At 37.6% G+C, this 25563-nt stretch overlaps 1 protein-coding gene across 6 annotated transcripts; it reads left to right on the top strand.

Annotated features, from left to right (window-relative positions):
- Positions 1-244: 244 nt before the first annotated feature.
- Positions 245-25396, top strand: si:dkey-192p21.6 (uncharacterized protein LOC565246 homolog). 6 transcript variants are annotated; one of them, XM_065959605.1, is made up of 18 exons: positions 245-373; positions 722-816; positions 1720-1841; positions 2762-2826; positions 5301-5370; positions 5476-5524; positions 8019-8101; positions 10887-10963; positions 11997-12027; positions 12156-12316; positions 14597-14709; positions 14967-15088; positions 15668-15791; positions 15899-15985; positions 17037-17114; positions 21295-21365; positions 22442-22554; positions 23748-25396. In XM_065959605.1, the coding sequence occupies exons 1-18, from the start codon at positions 292-294 to the stop codon at positions 23927-23929; spliced, it is 1725 nt and encodes a 574-aa protein (XP_065815677.1). In that variant the 5' UTR covers positions 245-291; the 3' UTR covers positions 23930-25396. The 6 variants fall into 6 exon arrangements, with proteins under 6 accessions (XP_065815677.1, XP_065815676.1, XP_020501780.2 ...); XM_065959604.1 differs by having other exon boundaries at positions 5473-5524; XM_020646124.3 differs by having other exon boundaries at positions 2762-2880.
- The last annotated feature ends 167 nt before the right edge of the window (positions 25397-25563 follow it).

The raw sequence follows: 25563 nt of genomic DNA, 5'->3' as shown, positions 1-25563 counted from the left end.
GAATGTGAGCTGGGATTCAAATCATCTGAATGGAGCCATGTGGCTGCTTGAATTTATATCCCTTTATAATCTACATCAATGCACCAAAGTGTCTATTTTATTCATCATTATCATCATTCATTATTTTAGTCATCATCACAACCATCATCATCACAAACTGGTCTTGGTTTGTGATGTATTGAAGTCACTTATTCCACCAATTGTGCAAGTATGCTGCCCTTTGACCATTTTTTATATAGTCTTCAGAGTTATAAAGATGAGCCGTGGAAGTGTCTATATTCAAATAGCACCATGGAGCCCAGGGGACTGCTAATAGCAAGTCTGATTTTATTTATTCTTGTTACTAGCAGCCTAGGAGGACATTTAAAATCAGGCGAGTAGTCTATGGAGTTATTTGTGTTTTATATACATCATTTAGGTGTTTCATCTAAAACCGACAAAGGTATTCCCGATGAGACGATTAGACACAGGATTCTCCGACTATTCATTTCAATGTTTTCTTTTTCAAGATTGTTGTTCCAAATCAATGTGTGATCCCCATGATGAAATTTAAAATCTAATTATATCACATAGATGTGTATGTATTCTGAGAAATAAGTCAATAGTATTGAGTCAATGTTATGATCTTGGTAATTACATACCATTCTGCTTTCTTGTATTTATGAGGCACAAAAACATTTGTGTATCAGCTGTAAATCAATGTCATTTTGACTTAATGCAGGGCCGACTCTGAAGATGGACCAGGCTTTATTGACATTTCAAAATCAGCTGACTGAAGAAGTGCAGGTCTTCTACACCACAGATTATTGCTACAAGGTAAAACAAATAATAATATTATATATATATACAGTATATAAACACTTATCAGTCAATTCATCGGAGTATCTAGTTTCTCTGCTAAGAAAGATGTGATTCAGTCAGCACAGTTATTTGGCAACATGCTTTACTCTTAAAAAAAAGGTTTTTGAGCAAGAAAATAAATGTTATGAATGTTCTTTAATGAAACAAATCTCTTTTTTTTAAATTCTCACATTTTGTCTCAAGACTTTTATAATCACAAATTTAAATTTATGGCCCTCAACATGCAAAATGACTGTCAATTCAAAACATCCTGAAGGTGTAACAGAAAAGTAATTAGAAAACTTAAGGCTGATCAAATGTGCTTTTCATAATGCTGATAGTATTGTTTAGAGATCAAAAATGAATATCTAATTGTGCACATAAGCTTTCAGATCTATGATGGCCTTTTTTTGTTTCATTTTTGTATTTCAACTGGAGGATATTCAGAGATTGGAGAAGGGAAAACCTTGATTTTTCACAAATAAATCAAAAGGTGTCTGACGACAGTAAAATAAGTGTGATTTTTTTTCATAAGTTGTCTTTACCAGCACACATATTTTGCACCTTTGACGTGTGCATGTTCCTTTTGCATAAATTGTTTTGTTTGTAATGCTCTTTCTTTATTATGTCTTTTTGCCCAACTTTAGGAGCGGAGAACATTTCATTTTACTACTTGCGTAGTTGTCAAAGACCTTTGAATCCTACAACCTTTATACTTGTTATCAGCATGACCTCATTGGATTTGTTTTGCTGTGATGTCTTAAGGGGCCCTTGAGGGCTCTACACAACTGCTTAAGAAACAGAATGATTATTTTACACCCCAAACTTTTGAGTGTAAATTACATTAATTGAGCCTTTCACCTGTTTTTTTCCCCTTAGTGTGTGTATCAACACATGGTCACTGTGAAACCCAACAACAACAATGAATCGACAGTCATCAGCTCAAAATTTACCCTGACTATGCAAGTGGAATCACAGAACAGGAATGCAACTCTTTGCAGGTAACACATTTAAGACACCTATATTTTAATATGAATCAATAACATCAATTTTACCTACAACCCACAGAGGCAAATATATTTCTTTATTTCCTCTACTCATATTAACCCAGCCTTTGGTATGTTATTGCTATTTTTTCTAGACATGTGGTGTCGTCGTGATAGTGTCAGCAGTCTGTAACATTATTCACAGGGGTAATCCTGACCTGCTTTCCGGACCTTATGCCCCCCCTTAAACCAAATCAACATGTATTGATCCGGAGCCTTTGGGGGGTTAATAAGACTTGACATTCCATTACTGATAAAAAGAGCTCATCAAAGCTTCAAAGCCACGTGTCTTTAAGAAGCCTCAGCAAGGATGTTTAATTTGTAATATTCATAAACAATTAGAACTGGCAAGAAGGAGGTGACTCCCAAATGATAGTTCTTCTTTTGGTGGTCACCTCTAAACATGATGCAAGAGAGTGAGTTGGAAGATCACAAGCCTTTGGTGCTCTTCTTTGACCTCTCAGAGGACTGGCCTTGTGTGTCCTAAATCAATGCTGAGGTCTCTAACAAAACTGAACTCCCATTGATTTGCTTTTCCTTTTGAAAAAAGACTCCAAGTGATAGCTAGTATATCATCCCAACAGTGGATCAATATAAACGTGTAATGCATGGTTTGGGGCCGCAAGTGGGAGACGAGTGGACAGGACACTTTGAGTTTCTAGACACTAGATGGTGCTCCTGAGCTTCATAGATAAAAATCATCGGAGTGACAGAGACTCTTTCTGCTGTCAAACCTGCAGCAATAGATACAAAGGTTAAGTTAATGTATGATTTAAAGGAAGTGTTATTTCAAAAGTTCTCCAATAAAAAAAAGAGTACCTTGTACTTTTATAGACCAAAACCAGTGTCTGAATATTTCACTATTTTGGATGCAGATGGAGTCGGACGTATGGAGAAGATGGTCATTACACTATTTGGATCAAACTGTCAGAGGCTACCGGTAATGCAAGCTGCATCCATACTGTGGATAAAGTACCACACAACGCATACCTACGTAAGACCCAGAATGATGATATTCAAGAAACATTTTTGAATAGTTTACCAAAGTGACAGAGAATTTAGCCTGTCTCAGGTAAAGCTTTTAATAATCTCTATACTTCTTGGAGTGGTAAAGAAGAGATCATTTTAAACAAGATATCTTAGCTCTGATATGTTATCTCTTGTGACGTGATGTGTATTGACCAGATAAGGCATGCTTTGTTGAAAAGGGTTAAAAGAAAGGTTTTCTGACTGTTCTGAAGGCCAGGCTCCATGCATGGAGGATTGTGGGTAATACATTAGGGAGTGTGGAAGGATTAGGGCGTAATGGGATTTTGAAAGCGTCACTCTACATAATGTACACTCTACTCAACAATATTGCAGATTATATCGTACATCAGACTTTTAAGGCCAAGTAGCCATTATCCAAGCAGATACAGTCAGTGTGACTACACCCAACACAGTATGATGAGCTTCCATTAGCTTCACAGATCGGTGATTATACAGACTCCCCATGGGACCTGCTCAGCTTAAGTAATGGCCTGGTCAGCAGTTTAAGGCAGGTTAGAGTTGCCTTGTTAGGGATTTTAAAGTTACCTTTAGTGTCTCAGATTGATCAGCGGTGGGGCTTCATGAGGTAACTTTTTGAATGCAGTGTTTTTCAAGGACATGTTTCTGTGTAGCTGCTATCAAATCTCCTCTTCAGTCATTACTATTTTTTCTTTTTACCACAAACAACAAGCAAGGGCATAATTCTCACAAAGAAATCCACAATACTGACTGTTTTTTTACTCATCTGAATTTATTTAATCCAGTTGATCTGGATGTCCGTAATTAATATTATTTTTAGTTTACTGTAAGTAATGGCACGAGCATTGCTATTGCACAGGTGTTTCACTTCTGACGATGACGCAACTTTAAAACTGATTGCTTACATTTCAAGGCCTCCAGTGACAGCAAGGAAGGGCTTCAGTAAACTACTACCTTATCTATCTTTACTGTTGTTGACAGTCCAATTAGCAACTTGAGAAGTAAAACGGAGTTGATGTTAAGAAACAATGTCTAAATGTGGGTTTTTATCTGCACCTGCATGCAGCTTTCTGTTTAAAGACTTAAATGAATGCTAAACCTTCAATGGATGAACGGATTCCTTCAAATGGATCGCTTTAACCGTTTTGCTCTCAAAACAGTCTCTTTTCCATAGATTCCATAGATTAAAATGCAAGTGCTACTCCCTCTTAAAGTGGATACCAAAATACGTTCAAAACTAAATTCCTGCCACACACATCCTGCATTTCAATGTAGACTCTGTAAATAGAGATTATTTGCTTTATGACATTTCCGTCCAAGGGGAAAAAGTGACCACTGTATCCATAGTGGATGTCATAGAATGGATTTAGCTAAGATTCAAAAGGCCTTTTTTTCAGTGCAGTACAATATTTACAAAAGTGTACATATTGTCTTCATATATCCTTTCCTCAGATGCAAAAAGACCATATAGCTCATTAGCTTTAGCAGCAAAGCAGTAATACACTTCTCCAGTTTTTCACTGCTGCTAATGTGGCAAACCTGCATTTTAATTTAGACTCAGATGTATTAAGTATCAAATTAGTTGCACCGATGTTTTGGTTGAAACTTTTTCTGCAAAATGCAGTGATATAATTAAATCAAATAAGCAACCTTTGTTCAAAGATGAAACCGATGCAGAAGAGCAGACATTAACATGTTTACAACCTGGTACAAAAAAAACACTAATTGTACTTGGGGAACCTTTATTTATAACTCCTCCATTTTATTTTTTTTGAAGGACAATATTGTTACATAACAAGTTGAGTAGCTCACCTGACTGATGGGTGGGCACATTGTAGCTGTTTGTTGGGAGGCTTAAGAGCGACCTCAGCTCCAGCGCTTTTGCCTGTCAGATTGAGACTGCATTTCCAGCATGGCAGCCGTCATCGACTAGCTTCCAAAGCGCCCCCCCCCCCCCCCCAGTAAGCAATAGGTGACGTCACTCAGGCTTCGTCCACTATTATTTAGTCTATGGTTTTACCCCTCCCACTTCTTTGTGTGATGCCCTCTGGAAGTCCAGCTTTTCTCTCTCTATTTGTTTCCTCATCCTTGTTCCAGTGTTGCCTTACATTTCCTTTTCAAATGTCTGCATGGTTAGATTACCCAGAGCTGACGAGTTGTTGGATTGAGCAAAAGCTTTCCATTAGGTTCTTGTTTGTCACTTGAGGAATCTCCTTTGACACTGATTGATTGACAGAAAGCCACAGAGGCGAGTATAGCAGACAGTTTGGCCTTCAAGTTAAAGAGTTAAATCCTATGATGATAGAGATGTGCTGTATAAATCACCAGACTTTTCAACAGAAATAAATTGACATTGGCTGACATTAACACATTTTACATTTGTTAACGTATCCTATTCCTTTCAAGCTATCTTGGTGGCAGCTCTCTTTCTGGCTCTAATTGCTCTCTTATTCATTGGAGCACCCTACATCTACAGGTACTCTTTTTTTGTTTTGTTGCATCATTCACAATGGAAAAACTTAAATGCACTGATTTCCCAGCAGAACCAGGCTGATAAAACTTGCCATCCCATTTCCAGCAGACGTTGTACAACCAAATGTATTAAGACCATTTGCTGCCAAATGGATAATGTGAGTAAAATGCTTCTTCTCATTCATTCTTCAGTTAAGTGTCTTCATAAATTTAATAACAAGGCAAAAATGCATGATTTTGATTATTAGATTCCGATCAATCATTGAAAGTCTAATTGATTTCTCTTAAATGACTGCACTGGTCTTCATTTCGTTGGGACTATAAAGATCTCAATATGCAAAATGTTCATCAATAATGTACAGTATGTTCAAGGAAAAAGGTTGGAAACATTTTCAGCACCTATACATGGGGCTTTTGTGTTGTAAAAATCCTGTTAGAAGAGTAGTACAACAGGTTTATGAACTAGTTTAATTTATTCCCTGCGGATTTATTAATCCACTAAAGTACATGAATGGTTTTATGTTTTTTAATTTTGTGAGACCAAAATCAGCCTTGACACAATCACTCCATTTCATTATTTTCATTGGCCATCTATGCACTCTACAATGCAAACCAAAATTGTTCTGAGCCTCCAGTCATCAAGCCCTCGGAGACACTAATGGGATGATTGATACAAATGTTAGCAGAGCCAATTGTACAGCAGACTTACATAGAAGCAATAGAGCATTGTATCTATCCAATCATCTTCCTTGTTGGCAATAGCTGCTGTGTATTTATGGTGAGCATGAATGGCCTCTCTCACTATTCTAGCAAGATGTCTCTGTTTCCCATATGCTGTCTGGATGGCATGCAGATCCATCATAACATATTAGTGCTGGTGTCTTCCTGATCTGGCTCTTTAAAGTGCTGTATGGAGACCAGTGAGTCAGGCTAATCCAACTGGGAGGGCAACAGGCCAGGGTCATCTTGGCTGCCTTCACAAAGGAGGAGGGAGGCAGGGGGGCTGAAGGCGTCACCGTACAGCACAAGTTGACCAACATCATTTTGAGGAATTTTGAACCATGGAGCAATTTAGCTTTTAAGTTTTGTACATTTTTAAACTTACATAACAATAACAGGAAAGTCATCAAATGTTTTCATTACGTGTCATTTTTAGTGGTTGCTATAAGTATATGAAACATTGTCATTTTGTCTATTTGTTCTGTTTTTGTATATTATAAAGTACAAAGAATACAACAAATAGTATAAACGTTTAAAGACATTATCATTTTTATATATTGCAACACAAGGGGGCTCACAGCCGATTAGCATAAATTATTAAAGTGATATTATCGTTACCAATTTGCTATGTAAGTATTTATATTAACTGTATAAACTGTAATAGGAAGAAAGAAACAATATTATAAACCAATTTCCAATTACAATCATCTTGGGCAGTGATAAAACCAGCCAGAGAAAGTTGAGAAAGATGACCCTAAAAACATTTCACAAAGGGCCTGTGTCCTATTTCTCTGAATAGCAAAACCACATTTTTCCTGGTATCTCTTTTTCTGATAAGGTAAAAGTCATTAGAAAAAACTATAGGGAAGTTTTGGTTTCAGCCATTCTTGCAGTACATTTAGAAGCAACTATCTTAGTGCATCTTCTTCAATCGATACAATCAAAAACTACCAAATGTATTTTTTTCAGTCTTTTTCACAGTAACAATAGGAATGATGTCTCCTGCAGGTTTAATGTTAGAGTAAGGGCAAATGTAAGTTTCTTGTTGTTTTTTGCTGAAGGAAACTGAGTTTTAGGTCTATTCAGATGATTCAGTCAGTATTCTGGGGCTAATAGATCATTTACTTGACATGGTCTCTAAACATTGCATATACTCTCGATGCCCAAACCTGCATATACAGCATATATTGCATACTCTCGGTGCCCAAACCTCACCAGATTTCAACTAATAAGAAATGTTTGGTGACGCGACACTGTTTTGCAAAAGAAGAGATCATGGTTTGGGCCAAAAATAAGTTAATGTTACATTTTGGTTTCACAGATCTGAGACGTGTGCTTATGCCCACAGGTAAAAGGACACAACTGTGCCATGGGTTTAATATTTTGTTTAGTGTCACATTTTAGAGGTAGCTATAGATGTTTCTATTCACTGATGTATGATGTTCAAAGTGGACAACATTTGTTGAGAGAAGTTCTTTAAACCCACATCAGGGAACAGTAAGTATGGATTATAGTTCAAACACTATAGAAGAGAACAAAAAATTATCTTTCACAAAAGGTGATCTTGAAAATAGTGACTGAAGGGGAACTGTTTGTCTAGAACTCTGCAAAAATGGTTGCTTAGAAAAACACCAACTAAAACATATAAGGACATAAAAGCTAAGAGGCCTGACATACAATCCCAATCTTGATGATTTAAAAGAGATTTTGAAAATAGTGATTACACTATGGAGTGAAGTGCAGTGGAGTGAAAAAGAGTAGGGAATGAAATGGAAAGAGTTTATGAAGCCAATTGCTAATGTTCTATGTTTGCTTGGCGCCATGATCTTAGTGATTAAACAAACGCTGTTACTTCTCATACTCCAAATGTTTAGTAAACCTTAAGGCCACAGTTCTAACATTACTTTGTCTGTCTCTTCATTGTGTGTACAGGATGGAGGACAATCATTTGAAGATGAGCACAATACGACTAAAACTAAACCAACACGTCTGTGCTCTCTGGACACTTTTCGAGGGTATGTAGACCATCAACAATCATCCATTTTATCAGTCTATCACCACATGTGGCTCCTTCACATGCTAATTCTTTTAAGAGCAGTCTAAGGCATGATTTAGATCTACAGCCCCGGCATAATAAATAATTACAGGGGTCATAGTCTGGCCACGGGCTCTCTCAAGCTTTTGTTATCAGGCCGTGTAGCTTTGGGCATGATTTCTGATATCAGTGCATTGTGGGTTTGGAACAATGTGTTTCTGTGAGACAGGAATGATGTGTGTGATTGAATCTGGGCTCCCTGCTTCCCTTAATTGTGGCCTAGGGGTAGACACAAAGCACGCCTCTCTGAAAACAGGATGTTGGTGTGGCTTTGACCTGCCCCTTGCCAAATAATTGATGTAATAATACTCAACATATCAGCACACATCCAGACAGCCATAGATCTCCTGCCAGCGAGATGCAATCCAGAATCACAAAGGCAGCATCCAGGAGACAATTGGCATCTTCTACTGTGGCTTCCTTTTGGATGGAGAGTAATCTGAAACCAATATGTTTTAAAGAAAAATACATATTCCTTTAGTGGCAAGTCCTGCTGCAATCCTGGTCAATATTTTAAGCAAAAATGTCACTCTTGGGTTGAAGATATTATATATTGATGTCATAAATGGTTATGCTGGATATTCTGATACCTTACAACACACTTAATCAATCATTGACTCAGCATTCATGATCAATGCTGCCTGTGCCTTCCCAGTCCTGTGACTTATGATCCTTACTCCTGATAAGTAACAACTTTCTACCCAGACCAGACACATCAGTCATCTGCCATAAATGCTGGAACATTTCTGAAGGCAAAATGCTTTTCCTCTGGGCTGAAAGGTTTTTCTGATCATTGCTCAGGCTCCACTGACATGATATACAGAGAACAGTCAGCTACTGTTGCACCTTCATTTTTCTAAAAGGATTTGTATTTTAATCTTGCGCCACACTGCTAAAAGCCTGTCGCCTGTTTCCTAACAGCAGAAAATCGCATTGTCAGTAAATAGTAGTGCCATACAACAGAGTGAACAAATTTTACAGCAAAACAATGGATCGGATTGCGTTTCACACCTTATGTCTAACTCATTCTGTGCCTTATTTTCACTAAGCTCAGTATTTCCCTCTGGTTTGTTTTATGTAGCTCTGAAATTTGCCACAAAATAACCTAACAATGTCCACTGAAGTTTGACTTTATTAAGGTCGGACACTCTGCTGGCTTAATGCTTTGCAGTGATATACAAAGCTAACTATCTGATAGTACTAAAACATCTTTTATTTTATTTCTCAATGTGGTTTGTCTAGAATGGTGCTTACATTATCATTCAAACACCAAGGATCTTTTCTTTTAAAATGATGGGACAACAAAGGGTCCCAATAAGCCCCAATACTGCAAGGATATTCAGGTCTCATCTGGCTTGTCACTTATGGCTTTGTCACTATGGCGACTAATGGATCTTCTTCAAAATTAAGATGATTGCCTGGATGGGTAATTGTTAGTGTGTATGCGTGTATGCGTGTAGGTGTGTGTGTGTGTGTGTGTGTGTGTGTGTGTGTGTGTGTGTGTGTGTGTGTGTGTGTGTGTGTGTGTGTGTGTGTGTGTGTGTGTGTGTGTGTGTGTGTGCGCGCATGAGAAAGAGAGGGTGGGGGTACATGGGCATGCGCAGCAGGATTTATGCTTCTTAAAAAGCCCTTTGAGATGATAGTGTCTGATTAAAATCTTGTATCAGCAGGTTGGGGCTAAAAGAGGAGTAATGGCTTGGGTGCACCCTTTAATTGAATCTTGGCCGAAAAACAAGAGGAGGCAGATGATACAGTGCACCTTATCAGACAATTTAGTTCCTATATCTTGTCCTTATCTTGTTATGTCACCTAAGAACACTTATATAGATTGTATTGTTTGACTAAACAACACATGATTCAGAAACATGAATCAAAACATAAACAAAACAAGTACGTGGTATGTTAAAAGGATTAAATCCAACCTCAGGAGTAGCTCAACCATGCTAGCATTTACTGTACATCATGTAATTGTCTATATCCATTTTCTGACATGCACGGCAAACACCTTTTTTCCTCCAGTGTCTGATTCGGTGAGGCACTCCATCACACGTGGTGCAGTCTTGGCCAGGGCTAAAGCATAAAGTGTATCATATATTAGATGCAAAGTCTGTAGTCAGCACTGCTCGAGGAGATTCAGAGGACAAGTGTTCATTTCCTGAGTGATTCATAAAGCTAAGATTGCATTACCTTGCATTTGGAGTGTGACAGCATGACAGCCTCTCTTTTAGTATCTTTACCTTTAACACAGAAGTTTATATTGTACTGAATGTATTAGTTGTGGTAATAAAACACTTAGATATAAAATCTTATTCTGTATTTAGTATTTTCTTATGATAGTTTGATTTAAATGTGTTTGTTCACCATTTTTCCAAATATATTAATTATTTACTCAACTGCTTGAAAGGCAAATGCAATCATGACTCATTTCAATTATTTTGTTGTTAGTGTATTGATTTCCAACCAAGGAACTAACCAGGGGAGCGTCAGGCTTTTACTGCTCTGAGGTTGTTAAAATTAGAATTGGACATTATCACTAAATCATCACAACACACTGGATGGTTCAAACAAAGTTATTCTGGTAAGCACAGACGTGTTGGATTATTCTGTTGGGAATTTTACAACGAAAACAGCTCAAACTGATGAGGTCCCAGGACATTGGCTAGGATCCATTTGTTTAGTTCCTTATTGTTATTCTGTCTTTGTAGGTTTGCCTTGACAGTCATGGTTTTCGTGAACTACGGTGGAGGAGGCTACTGGTTCTTTCAACATGCACCATGGAATGGTAAAGTAAAGTATAAGGCATGCCAAAGAAATACAGCTTATACCACAGCTTTTTCATTCTATTTGAATCTCCTCCTTGCATCTCTTTGAGTGTCATTGAAGCAAATTCAATTAAATTCAATAACTTTTAACAGCTCATACAGTTCAGAATGTTTCATGGAAGTCGTTGCCATGTAAAAAAAAAAATCATATTGCCATCTTTAAAGAGGACATATTATCCCCCTTTTCCACCTTTTCAAACAGTCCCCTGTGGTCTAAATGAAACATCTCTGCTGTGCTTTGGTCAAAATATAACATGAATCAAGCACCAGAGGAGGTTTGTGACCCTGTATAAACCAGCTCTCTCAGAACGCTCTGTTTTGGTGTGTGTGTCTCTTTAAATGCAATGCAAAAAATGCAAATTAGAAAAAATCTGACATCATTTTTTCAAGGAGTAACTTTTCAATACATTTAGTAAGTTTCTGTCTCCCACTTTTAAATTTTACAATCCACTGAATATAAAATTACAATGGAGAAAGAAAACAAAATGATCTTTGAAAGAAGTTAGATATTTTTTTGGAGAAGTCACAACCCTCATAGGAAGTTAATTAGGAACAGTCGGCATAACTCCTCCCTGTAGCAAATAATGCATCCTATTTCTTTCAGTAACAGAACGTTTTTCATCCAAACATGTCACTGCAACTTTTATTAAATCAGTGTAACAGTAAAGGGGTGTTCTGAATTCATATGTTTATGACAGTGTTGTTGACACATCCAAAAGGAAGTATTGATTTCCTGAAATGTTTGATTCATCTTGTCTTGCTGCAGAGAAACTATTATCACATGAGTGCAGATATTCATTAATCACACATTTACAAATGGAAAGGTAAAGGCACAGGCTTCACTTTAAGGACAAATAATTGTTTTTAGTTCTACTTGTATATTTGATTCAGGACATTAGAAAATAGCAAGAACTGTGAAAACTGAGAAGTGACATAAAGTTCCAGTATTTCTGTGTTAACTTTTCTAACTGTATATCTCTGGATGTTTTGCAGGTCTAACTGTCGCAGATCTTGTTATGCCATGGTAGGTAATGGTACAAGAGCACTGTCAAACATTTTCATTCTATTTTTATGATATTTTTATTTATCACACAAGTAATCACAATTTTGTATAAATATGTGTTTTAATAGCTTAATGCTGTCTTTTTCCAGGTTTGTGTTTATCATTGGAACTTCGGTGGTGTTGGCTTTCAGATCTATGCAGAGGAGAGGAGTGAGCCGGCTGCAGCAGCTACGCAAAATCACCTGGAGAACAGGTATCCTTGTGATGCTCGGCTTCTGCTTCCTTAACTACTCTCCAAGAGATGGGCCACGTAAGTTCAAAAATGAAGCAGTGGATTGTCAATGAAACAAAAACACTGTGTGTGGTTTTGTCTTTTTATGTACTGTACTGCTGGATATAAGTGAAAAACAGACTCTGGTTTGTCCAATAATATGTCACTACATATTACATGTACTGTATGGTACAATTGATAATTATCTCTAATGGAGACAGATAAAGGGTTTTCTAATATTAATGGACCAGAATCAGAATTAGACTCAACAACAACAGGAAGAGTTTATTATGTTGCATAAACATAAATAACAATAAATGCCTCCACATTTTATAGATGAATTGCAGTGATTGGGATTTACCTCTTTCGATGTGATAATTTACCTTTAATTCTCTTCACTGAGATCTGAATAGCTTGATTTTTGACTTTTGGCTTAAAAAAACAATAAATGCATATATACTGTTTAAAAAGCAAAAGGTTTTTTCAGCATTAATGTTTCATAGACAAAATAAGTTATTAAATACTTGAAAAAAACCTCAGCAAACTAATAAATGATAACTGATTCATACAAACCAGGAGTAATCCTCAGCTCCTGTAGGAGATGCTAAACATAGCCTATACATCACTAAAACTCAGGAGACAGATACTTCGGTGTTATGTATGTTCAATACTTAATTTCTGATCTGCAGGGATATTAGGGTTAAAGGAGGAGAGGCATGCTGAAAACACACCATTTTATTGTCCACCTAGGGATGGAAGGGGTGCCTTTCTCACATTAGCCATCCCCACTGCTAATGGACTTTCCTGGGTAGATGTCTGCATAACTGGGTTAACAAAAATATTGTTATTGTGTGTGCAGACTGAAAATCCAGCATCAGGGGACATTTAACAGAGGCAGATTGGGCAAAAACAACAAGGACATAATGGACGATTGCAAACAGATAGTGTTTCACCCTTCAGTTTCATGCAGCTGCTCTAGAGGCTGCTGCTGAAGCTGATCATAACATCACAGTGACTTTATCGTTAACTGCAGCTTTGCTCTTTGTCTCCAAGGACGTCCTCAGAATTTCAGTCCAATAACTAAATCAAATTAGAAAATAGAGTAATATCAACTGAATATGTTTGATGGTTTCAGTGTCCAACAGGAAAGAAAGGGTTTTAACCTCTGACATCACTATATACTTTTTACTGCTAGCTGCAATACCTAGATGTCAAATTTGTGTATTTGATTTGATCTTTTACACTTAACAGTTAAAAGCTTCCACTATTTGTTTGTTTCTTTATTCTTATTCATGTTAACAAGTTACTACAAAAGATAATTCAAGATGAGATCAGAAAGTCAAATTTGCAACTAGATTATGTCCAATTAAGAAAACTCTCTCTTTTTTTAAGTTTTTGACTCGGCTACAGTATTTGCAGTACTTTCTCATTGTTTATTCGTCTCTGCTCACTGCCCATGGAACCATATTGTTTTTGCTGAAAGTGCAGAGATATGGTAAGCAGACAGCAGGGCTTTTACCCCCTGAAATGTTATTGAATGTCAAAGGGATCAAAAACTATTGATTATCAATTGAACCAAAAAATGTTTACACATTCCTACAGTTCAGCTTCAAACGTTCACCTCAACAGTGATTGTTTATTTAAGTGAATGTAAAAGTATACAGTTTATTATCTTGATCTTAATGTAACCTACAGTTTTACAAAATGTGTCATAAATAAGAGCTTTACTGTTCCTCCCTTCCCTTCATTTCCGCCACTTATTTGATTTGTCTGAATCAATGATTGGGGTAACACTGTTTTTTCGCCACTTTGTTCAGCAAAGAGGTTTTCAATTAACTAATGTGTAGATTACCATCAATCTCTCAACCACAAGCCAATCCTTTCCTTGTTGAGACCAAGAGATAACTGGGAATCTTTGCTTTGATTAGCTTCCCACTTTCCTGACATGTCCATATCCTGAAGGCTGAAATGATTTCCCAATGACTGTTACCTCCTTCAGCAGCAGTCATGGAATAATGGAGAATCAATTCATAGTTTAGATTTCTTTAAGGCATAAGGAGTAGTGACATAACAGCAAGTCTATGCTTATACTCGAGTTGTAAGTTTTATGAAATAATAAAATACCTTTAATTGTATTGCACATTTCTTAACAAAGTCACAAAATCATTGGTAGAGAAATGTGGAAAAGGCTAAATATAGTGAATGTAAGACAATTAGTTCAGATAAAAGCTGATTTATAACAATAATAGTGATAGATGAAATTCCTGATTGGGTTTTAAGTCATGTGGTTCATGCTGTTTGTTGTTGACTGTGTTACAGTTTCCTTGTCCTGGCTGAGAGTCCCTGGAGTGCTGCAGCGTCTGGGCTTTACTTACTTTGTTCTGTCTCTCCTGCAGACTTTCTGGGGCCAGAAAGAAATCCCTCCGACAGCGGTGAGCTGCTCTGTCAATTTCAATTTAGCTGGTCATTATACACCAGTAAAAATAATTTAAAGAAGTACAGCCTGACACACATTCATACATTTGCTAGTTTGCCACGTTAACTCCTTGGTCGATTTTGGTGATTCAATGTTATTCTGCTTGATGTGATAACTGTCCATATACAATACTTGAGTTAAAAGATTCAAACGTTATTGCAGTTTTTCACCTTAGGATCATTTATGATAACATTTGTGTTCCGTTTGATGTAGAACCATTTGGGCAACCCTGTTCAGGATGTGATCCTTTATTGGCAACAGTGGCTGATTATTATCTTGCTGGAGACTCTGTGGCTATGCATCACTTTCCTCATGCCTGTGCCCGACTGCCCAACGTAAGTCCAACAAGGCTCCTACTGTCACAGCAGTGAGTCTGATCTACTCACCAACCCAATGTAGAGACATGCTGTCAATTGTTCCATGATGAGATAATCTCCAGTTGAGGCTACAGGACTATAGCAGAGGTGTGCACCTTTTGTTTCTGATGTTATGAACTGCCATGATTTATGAGCATGTGGTGGATGCTTCTGAGGGCATAATTACCCAATCTCAGTCTGTCATGAGCAATAAGAGGAGGGAGGCAGAGGATCCATCTTCCTCGCTCTGTGTCTTCTGCTTCGTGATGCTTTTTTTAAAATCTTTTTTTTTTCCTATGCTTTGACCCTGTCTAATGTAACACTTACACTGTTAGTTCAAGTCCTACTGTTTTCCTAACAATTGGGTATTTTTTTCAACATCTATTCAATTTTCATTTTAGTGCAATGTGAGAATGTGTTGTAAACCCAGATCACCTACAAATCTTAGAAACAAGAGGCAGTCTTGTTAAGCTCTGTTTTTCATCAATTCTTTTGTTGCTACCTTTTCAACTATCTTAATCTTTTAATTCTAATTATACCATCGTTGCTTGTTACCAGAGGATATTTGGGAGCTGGTGGAATTGGTGATAAAGGTCTTTACCCAAACTGCACTGGAGGTGCAGCAGGTTACATTGATAGATGGATGTTTGGTGATAATATGTACCGATACCCCACATGCAAAGTAAGACCATCTTTTAACTCAGAATTCATTATTTTATTGCTTTATCATAAAAGCCTACTTGTGTAATTAACCTTAAAAAACCTTGCATTTCATGTTGGCTTGTCCAGGAAATGTATCTCACCACACAGCCCTTTGACCCAGAGGGGGTTTTGGGTACAATCAACTCAATCGTCATTGGATTCCTGGGGATGCAAGTAAGATGGATAATTTCGTCCTTTTGTTTGATCAAAAAGAGGTACAAACATTTTTTTTGTTTCGTTTTCAAATTTAGTTCAGCTTGTTTGAATGTTATTTATTGAATTATTAGAATTTTTTTCTGAAAAATTTTGATCAGTGAGGTATTTCAAGAAAGCAGTAAGACTATTGGATTAAATTTACAGTGGAATTTCATTTTAGAATCTCAGGAGGAGTAAAGAAGAAATGTGTGAATGGGTTAAGTGAGCACCTCATGTTCCCACAACATTGGCCCCCAGATTAACTGAAAACAGAGGCTTTTTATTATCAGGATGAAGCAAAACCTGCCCTATAAAGACTTACAAATTTATGATTAACTAATTATTATTTTGTAACAATAACATGCATGTGCTGACACGGGTTAAATAGATTATGCTATCTATCTATCCATTAAACATTCATATTTGTAATGAAAAAGATATGTTTCAGATTTATTTTACTTTACTCTGAGGTGATCAATAAAGTTCCTCATTTATCTATGTTAATAAGATAGTATTAGACAGCAGGGCAACAGTATATTCTGCACTTAAATGAAGGTCGTGTGAAAGACTGTTAGCCAAATTTCAAATGTGCAGCTGTCCATTTTTAATGACAAAAAATGCAACAGTATCTCTTATAACCATTTGTGTTGTGGGAAGCTGCCCTGCAAAAACAGCCACATTGCTCAATTCCCAGCGGGCGCTTTGCAACGACCCCATCAGTCAGCAAGCCTTAGATGAGACGCCAGGTGCCTGCTGCCCTCTTCTATATGTTCACCGTGCTAAAGTCATCAGCTGAAACATATTCATCATCACCAAATTAATCACATGGTGCAGATGACTTACGCTCCACATCTGCCTCAATAGAAAAGGGGAAATGTGTCCGCCAAGTCATGGACACAACGTTGACACCCACATCCCAGGCCTATTTGGTTACCCAAGGGCAAATACATGGTGTTTACATGGTATTTCTCATTAAATGTGTGATGATGAGTTGTGGTGACTGTGCTTATATTTACTTTCCCTTCTATAGGCTGGAAAAATTATCATTTTCTACAAGGGAAGGAACGTCCACATTCTCTCGCGTTTCATTGTGTGGGCTGCCATCCTGGTACGTTATGACATGTGGAGGTTTTAAAACACAGATAATGAACTAAATTGGTATAAAAGCCAATTGATATCGAGACAATAAATCACTTTCTGCCACTATAACTCACACAGAGCTGAGCACTTTTAAGTCCTTAACGGTGCACTATGGAGATTTGTTAGTGAAATTTGAAAGTTGGAGAAGTGAAACAATTCTATGTTATATTTTCTGAACTAAATACACAAACTCTACTCAAAGAAAAAATGGGTAAAAGCTACCAGGAGAGTTACGGTTTCACTGTTACGGGTTCCAGGGACCACATGTTCCTCTGATGACAGTTTGTGTATGGAGTTATGAACATATACCACAGAATCTGTACACTTCTCTAACTTTTAAATTCCTCTACCAAAACTACACAGTGCACCTTTAATATCTGACTTTGCCTTGCAGGTCAACTTTGCAGAGTGTTGTCCAGCCCCTGATAGCTACTGAAGCTATTCATTAGCAGGACATTGCAGAGGAAATGTGTGATCTCAATACAATAACACCACATCGATGTGTGGCTGGGTTTCCGGGCAGAAATGGGAATTCTAACTTCTCAGGGGGATACACTCTATCTCTCGTCGTCTGTGGGCTTCACATGTGGTTTTTGATTAGATGAGTTTAGACGACTGCATAAGGAACATCTGATGAAGAGTATGATTGGTTCATGTAGCCTACATGCATGAAAAGTTTCAAACATTTACAGACCAATCAGATGACAGCACGGATACAGTAATATAACTGATATAACTGATATTCCATCAATAGAATCAGGTTTATTGGATACGTGTTTTTGAATAGATTAAAGTCTATTCAAATCCAGAATTAAAGAAAGATTTTCATAAATCTACACCAAGGTAATTTGAGGTCCTATTGGTTTGGGGTCTGATTTCTTTCTGGGTGGTCTCAAAACAAGAAGAGAGGCAGGATGGCCTCTATTTCATTTAAAGGGGGAATGTGTCCCACAGGGAGAAGCTCAGTGATATGCGAGATGGGCTGTTTTGCATTTCTGAACCTGTGGAGGCTGTTAATCTGCTTTTACGAGATTGAGAGATAGTCACGTCGAAAGGCCCAGTTTTGCTGAACCGTGCTTGGCCACAGTTTCATTTACGTACATAAGATGCTCTAGAGGTGAACTCCTCTGCAAAATAGGATCAGTATGAGCAATCATGTTGTGGAGGCAGACATCCTTAACTGGCAGTCCTGTGACCTGGAGTGATGATGGAGCTGGAAGAGCTGGTAGCATCATTCAGCCTTTGAAATCTAAGTGAAGCAGAGTAAACCCAGCCAAAGAAAAACAGGAACAGAACCCATTACTTAATGTTGCATAGTTGTTGTATATTACTGTACTATCCACACAATTTGATATATAAGCTTAAGTCAGACTGGTATCTGCAAAAATGTAACTTTTTTATGAAGAAAAAAACAAACATTTTTTTAACCCTTCATTGGCCATAGATTTTTTCTTTCATAAGTTTAGCAAGTATTTGATGACAAACCAAAGTTTTGGATAAATTATGTTGACTTAATGCTGATGATAGATGAAAAATCTGAGTATTACAACTTTTCTCCGGTTTCTTGGATATAGGAAGTCAAGAAGTACAGGGGATGGGTCTTTTGTTTTTTCTGTGAATCAGGAAAAATCCAGTCTGTAAGAATCAATTGAAATTCTGTTGTGAGAATTAAATGTCATTAACCTAAATTCCTAAATGACAAATCTCCCCATTCTGTCTCTTGTTGTTGAATCTTATTGACTATCATTGTGGAGGGAATGACCGGAGGGGTGTGAAATAAATTACATCCATTTGGCTTCTCCCCAGAGGTGGAGTGATAAAGAAAACAGGATGAAAAACAAAACATTAGGCTGTTATGTTTTCCACTGAATCTCTTGGTCCAGCAAGTTAATGTTACATAGATTTTTGGGATAATATAAAAGATAATGATGTTTGGGTTGTTATATTCAAGATCATGCAGTTTTTAGCAATGGGATTACTTAACTTTAAAACGTTAACTGATAAAGAAAATAATAGTAACACATATGTTCTCATGATGAATTGTTTGCCAGGGTGAACAGGCCTTTTTAAATCATTCATGGAAAGATACAGACCATGTCAAGAGTAAGACTACAACATCATTTACCCATGTTAATGTATATTTCTTCTGATTTCTTTTGATGTCAGCAGCTTGGTCTATTTGAAGTCCCTTTTGAATGCAAGTGTGAAGTGTTTTCACCAACTGAGAAAGAAAGAAATCATTTTACAGATTGGCCTCATTGACTCTTTCTTACAGTCTACAGTCTATGATGCGAGCGGGCAGAACGCGCAGTACGATGGGTGGCGGGGTGAATCTTTAACACTAGGGCAGACTTTAGTTCACACTGTGATACAGGTGGCGATCGGAGTGTTTTTTTCAGCGCACACTGAACTTTCAGCGAGCATGAAGCAGCAGCTTTATAACCCGAGCTGCCAAGTCTCACGCATGACACCATGCCCACTATCTCTGACCGTGAGAGTCACTCAGCATCTGCATGCCGTGAAATTCACACAGACATGTCCTAAGACTGGTTTATTGATAGATTATAGATCACTCTCTTCTCTGCTTAACTTAGTTACATTTAAAAAGATTATCGATTGAATTTTCTGTTTCAAATAATCTCTCCAGCTCTGTACACAAAGTGTCTCTCATCCTCTGTGTGTAATGGCACACACTCTCCCTCTCGACCGACTATATGAGCTCTCTCTCCCATTCAGAGATTGTTTTGTAGTTATTAAAAGAATAATCAACTACAACGCTAAAATTGAATGAAAATCAGGGCAACAACTAGTTTGGAGCTTGTACCAGCGTTAAAGTTTCACCCCGCCACCCATCGTACTGCGCGTTCTGCCCGCTCGCCTCATAGACTGTAAATATTACGTTCACCTGCCTGGGAGCTGGAGTCTGACGTCACTTTCCTGCGCCGTCCACTTTGCCATTTCGTTTTCGAGTTGGTTTGAATTGTGAGAACTTTTTAGCACGGCAAGTTTGAAAACGAAAGACCTTTTAGTTTTCATTTGAATTATGTCATACAATATGCATACACAAAGAGTAAAAGTATAATGCAAACTGGATGACTGAATATTCATTTTAAATATAGGTCAAAAAAACTAAAATTCAAATTAGATAAATTAATTTTTAAACTAATTTTTTTCTAAAAAAACTAATTTTTTTTAGTCAAATAATACACCCATATTCTGAAAGTTAAAAAGCATTTCTGTTAATGCATTTGAATTTTCAAATTAGCTTTATCATTTGAATTCTGATCACTAATCGCTTCCATATTCTGGGGGGAGGCAGGAAGCAGAGTTGAAATGCCTCTTGTTTCAGACATGTGCTCTTAACATTAGCAGGTCTCCTCAGTGGAGGAGGGAGCTCATTTCTGCACTCGCCCAACCAGAGAATTGTTATTATTCAAAGGAGGCTCACAAAGAAGCAGAAAGTGTTTCTACAGTGAAGTGAACTGTAGTACGGTTTTAGTACATTGATATGCAGGGGAGGCTATGCATTCACTCTTAATAAACAACAGCCCCTGTTAATTAAAGTCCAACGATCAGACTCCAGAAGTAAGAGATTGAAATTGAGCGATTGTCCCACATACCAGCCCCATCCCACATCCTGCCGCTTGGATAGCCTGGAGACTCAATCCAGCCCCAGCTAGGCTATTTCAACACAATTGATTCTGTCATCTATACACATGATGGATATCCATTTTAAAGGCATGTTTTATTTGAGATCCACAGACTTGGGTTTCTATTTGGAACAAAAGTGTATCTACATGATATGTAAAGGTCAACAGAAGAGTAAATATTAGCTTTTATTGATGTGGAGTTCATATGATCATATACAGTTATCTTGTAAAGGTTAATTAGTCTGTGGAGTCAACATAGCCTCAAACGACTGTTATTCTTCAGTTGGCCCTCTAGAGATTATCTATCAGTGTGGATAATCAAATTGGCATTTTGCAGTATGATATTCTGTAACGTCATGGACCTTGTTCATTTGACTTTCAGATAATTGTTTAATCTGCTGGACTCACTTGATTCAGTTGCTTCATGTTTTAGCAGCCTAATACAGCTTGCTTTATCATCCTCCATTGATTTGAAATCTGTTTCATTCCCACCCTTAGGGAATCTCTGCAGCCATCCTTTCTAAGTGCACACGAGATGGAGGATTTATACCTGTCAATAAAAACCTTTGGTAAGTGCTTCCTGACCCTCTTAATCCAGCCACTTTTCTTCACAAAAGAAAGGATGGATTTTCCAACAGGCACAAATCAAGGATGCTAAAACACGTGCTTACTTCCCTCTTACGACAGCTACAACTGTAAATAATCACCCAGGCTGCCAGGAGTGTGAGGTGGAGCAGTTATACATCCTGCATGATCGCTTTTCCTTACAGCCAGCAAGATAAAGGATGTTTTATCCTCTCTACAAGGCACTCACTGTACATTTTACCAGCTCTGTATGATGAAGTGGGATCGGGCTCTAGCAAAAACCATCTATTTAATGACAGGGTAGTCTAACTGCTCCCAAACTATCTTTGCCCTTTTGTAAAAACAAGGCACAGCATCTAGTCTACGTGTGTAATCATTTTGCATTACAATACAGCGCCATTACTTGCTTAGACATAGACGACTTTACAACCTGGTATTGTACTACTCCTACTAATGTGATGCTATTCATTTTAATGTTGTATCAGGAAGAATACCATTCCGTCTGTGATGTGTAAGCTAATTTTTTATGATAATCCCCTGGGGTCCCCACTAACACTGTGCTCATCCCTCGCCATTACCTGCATGGCTTTTATAGGCTGTTCATCAAGCACAGGTTATTGAGCTCTTGCGCATGATCCCTGCCTGGATGTCTAGAAGTAATTACCTCTCAGCCAGAGTTCTTTTTGGCTCCACTTCAGCTGAGATAAAAATTTAAAAAGGCCAGTGTAGGGAGGCTGCTGGAGGCAGCCATTTTACATTAGATTATATTACATCAAACATTCTTGCACTTAGGAGCAGACAAGGACATGGCTTGTTGGCACAGCTGCATCGTGCATGTGCCAAGGATCCTCTACTAATGCTTTAGCCCAATCTCACAAACTGGCCCACCCTTTGCTGGTTTGTTTCAGGATTCCTTGGGGTGATTTACCTATAATAGAGTATAGATAGACTCCCCTAATTCACACCATTAACATTTTAATGTTTCCAGAATGAATCAGGTTAAAATGTTGTTATTGCTGTTGTTGTTATTGATGTAAAGTGTTGCTAATGTTCTCTCCAGGTCGTTGTCTTATGTGATGTGTATGGGCTGCTTCTCCTTCCTATTGCTGGCAGGCATATACTTTGTAACTGATATGAAGAGTTGGTGGAGCGGACAGCCATTCATATTCCCAGGTATGTTTAACAAATAAGAGAACTCAATGTTGTGTACCAGTTTCATGTAAAAGAATAATACTTTGAAACAGGATTGACACAGGATTTCACACCAATGCATAGTATTGTGCATTATGAGCAAACTTATGTGGGGTGTTCATCTCAATCACCCAATGGCCTTATGGCTAGTTCTAGTGGTAAACTTTCATATAATGCTCCCTCATTTTAAGTCCTTATTAAGCAACATCACTGCACATTAGTCCGTTTTTGTGGTGGGGGGTTAGGACTGTAATTTTCATGTGGTTAGAGATGAGGCCTATCACGCTTCTAATATTATTGAGTACTGTAAGGCAACTGTTTAATAACAAGCTCACCATGTTAACTCCTCTTGATGTTAACTCTGACAAACACCTAGCTGTACGACTGTTACCCACTTGAGGCAGGGGTTATTGCCCTTTGTGATGTCACAAAGGGAAAATCTCAAACAGCCTGTTTAAGCACACATTTTCTGAACAGTGGAGAAGGCAAAATGATGGACTTTTATCATAATTGTTTTTATTAATTAGTTTTAGACACATGTAAGTGTTCGATATGTGACTTTTAACAGTGTATTCTAGTAGGGATTTAAAACTGGAAGTGAGAGTGAGCTGATGTGAGAACGCCGCAGGATATTCTCCGGAGAATTTACCGTGAGCCAATAGTAGGGGGAAGTGAGGTTTATATACTGTGACTGCTGCAGGGTGCATAGAGTGTATACAGGCGACCACTACTATATTAAACAGCTGCATAATGTTTTCTATTTGCCAGTATGTTGTTGTTCTCCAGTTTTGATGTCAGGATGTTTGATGTCTCCGGTTAATGATGTCATGCCGTTGGACTACAAGTATCATTGACATAAAGGCAAATACTCCCATCATAGCCCTGTAAAGCGGACTCTGTTGCTTCATCCGCTACTTCCGCGTTGTTTTACACTGTCTGACAGGGATAGTCCCCCGCTGTGAGGAGAATATGTGAACAGCCAGGTCAGGAGAATCTCCGGAGCAGTCCTCCTGAAATTATCTAGATGTTTTGCCTGCTGCCATAGCTTACTGTCTATTCACCTGCAGTAATAACAAGAATGAAGTACCTTTGATTTGTATTAACAGAGGTTAATATTATTATATAATATCCTGTTCATTAACAACTTGTTTTTTATGTTCTTCTCTCCATCCAAGGTATGAACTCTATCTTTGTATATGTTGGCCACTCTCTCCTTGGTTTTTACTTCCCCTTCAGTTGGGAGATGCGCTTCCAGCAAAGCCATTGGGAATGGCTCCTTCAAAGCCTGTGGGGAACTGCACTGTGGGTACTCATTGCTTACCTGCTGTACAAGAAGAATTTCTTTCTCAAAATATAAACCAAGATCAACAGTTCATTTTTAATTCTAATTTTTCATGTGTAAAAAGATGTGATTGTTTAAAAGCATAAAGAATACATCTCTGGGAGTTTCAAATAAGTTTAGTTAATTTATCCATGAAGTCACACCTAAACACTTTCATTTGACTGAATTCTACAGATTCTAATATCCAATCCATCTGAGGTACGAGCAGAACAGAGGAACTACTTTAAGAGACTTTATTTTTCATTTAAAAAAGTAGGAAAGCCTTCATCTATGAAAGCAATTTAAACATCACTTGGTTTCTAAACAACATATCTGACCCATTGTCAGAGTGTTTAGCTTTTATTTGATACCATTTGTTTTGTGTGCTGAACAGACTATATTAAATCAAATATAGCAAGGTGGTACTTAACAAATTAGGCTGAGTGATTCCACTACACACAAGGCCAGTCATTATGAGTCTGTTGCCATGGCCACTCCTTTTCTGTGTGTGTTTGTGTGCCAGTACCATCTGCTGCCCTCGCGGCAGTAGTTTTATAGGGGTCAAAATGAACAGCTCACAGTGAGAGTGTCATCATGGGGACTGAAACCTCTTGCACTTAATGTATTGGAAATCAGGGAAATTAAAAAGATTCAATTCATCAGTGCCCACCCAGACCTCTGATTGTTTTGAACAGATTTAGCCCACAAAGCTACTTACCTTCTGAAATAAGGGTTTATTTTTACACCATAGGTTTGACTTTTTCCATTTGGTTGACAATGTGGTGAAGTTATTTATGGATGCTTCTGTAGAATGCATAAATAACAGTTCTAAGTGTGCCCTCAGCATAAGGTCAGGTGGTGTCATGAAAGAATCATCGAGTTAATGAAATGAAACTGCACCATGCTCTTCTTCCAGACTCAAATCATATTACACCATCCTCAGAAGCTGTAATAACATTGTGTGTATATTGTAGTGGTTTTGGTAATTGCCTTATGAACAGAGGTTATAGTTTGAATCCCATAGGTACATCTTGTCTTTTTGAACAGGACTCAAGTCCATAATTGCTTTTCCCAACTACTGTGCCAGCAATGGAAAGTCATAGCGGCATCTTTTGTATATGAAAAAAAATCAATACGTACTCACCACAATGGTCTTAAGTATCTGTAGTGTATGCTTTGATTTGAAGTATAACCATTTAGTTTAGTTGACATTGTGAGAGATTTCGCATTTCTCATTATACATAGAGTTATATATTTGCTAATGCAGAATTCTTGGTCTCTTATACGATTCAATGATCTTTGTTCTGTTTGTCCACCTATATAAATATAGTGTGTAGGTGAACATTTGAGTAACGCATTTCTTACCATGTTCCATCTTTATTCAAACATTGTATCTTTGGGGAAGTCAATATTTTCTGATTTTCATGACTGCTACATTTTGATGCAAATTCTTTCTTTTTTAAACAGAGGGGTTGAAATAAAACCTAATTGTTGAATACAAAAGTTACAAGAGTGTTTTTTGTGCCTGAAACTGCAAAACATTGATCGAAGTGTAACTGGATATTATTCAGCTTTTCATCATTTATTTTCAGCATGTTGTTATACCACCACAATTCAAGAATTACACAAGTTAGTATACTGTTAGGGTCCACAAGTTCCTGCTAATTTCG

This window comes from Labrus bergylta, chromosome 10 (genome assembly GCF_963930695.1).
Source record: "Labrus bergylta chromosome 10, fLabBer1.1, whole genome shotgun sequence".
In the NCBI taxonomy this organism is placed as follows: domain Eukaryota; kingdom Metazoa; phylum Chordata; class Actinopteri; order Labriformes; family Labridae; genus Labrus; species Labrus bergylta.
This window is presented reverse-complemented; position numbering and strand designations above follow the sequence as displayed.

Coding starts and splice junctions, on each gene's coding strand:
- si:dkey-192p21.6 (XM_020646123.3), top strand. CDS start 292: ATGGAGCCCAGGGGACTGCTAATAGCAAGTCTGATTTTATTTATTCTT. Junction 12,028..12,155: donor GCAGATCTTGTTATGCCATG/GTAGGTAATGGT, acceptor GTCTTTTTCCAG/GTTTGTGTTTATCATTGGAA. Junction 15,089..15,667: donor CCTGTGCCCGACTGCCCAAC/GTAAGTCCAACA, acceptor GCTTGTTACCAG/AGGATATTTGGGAGCTGGTG.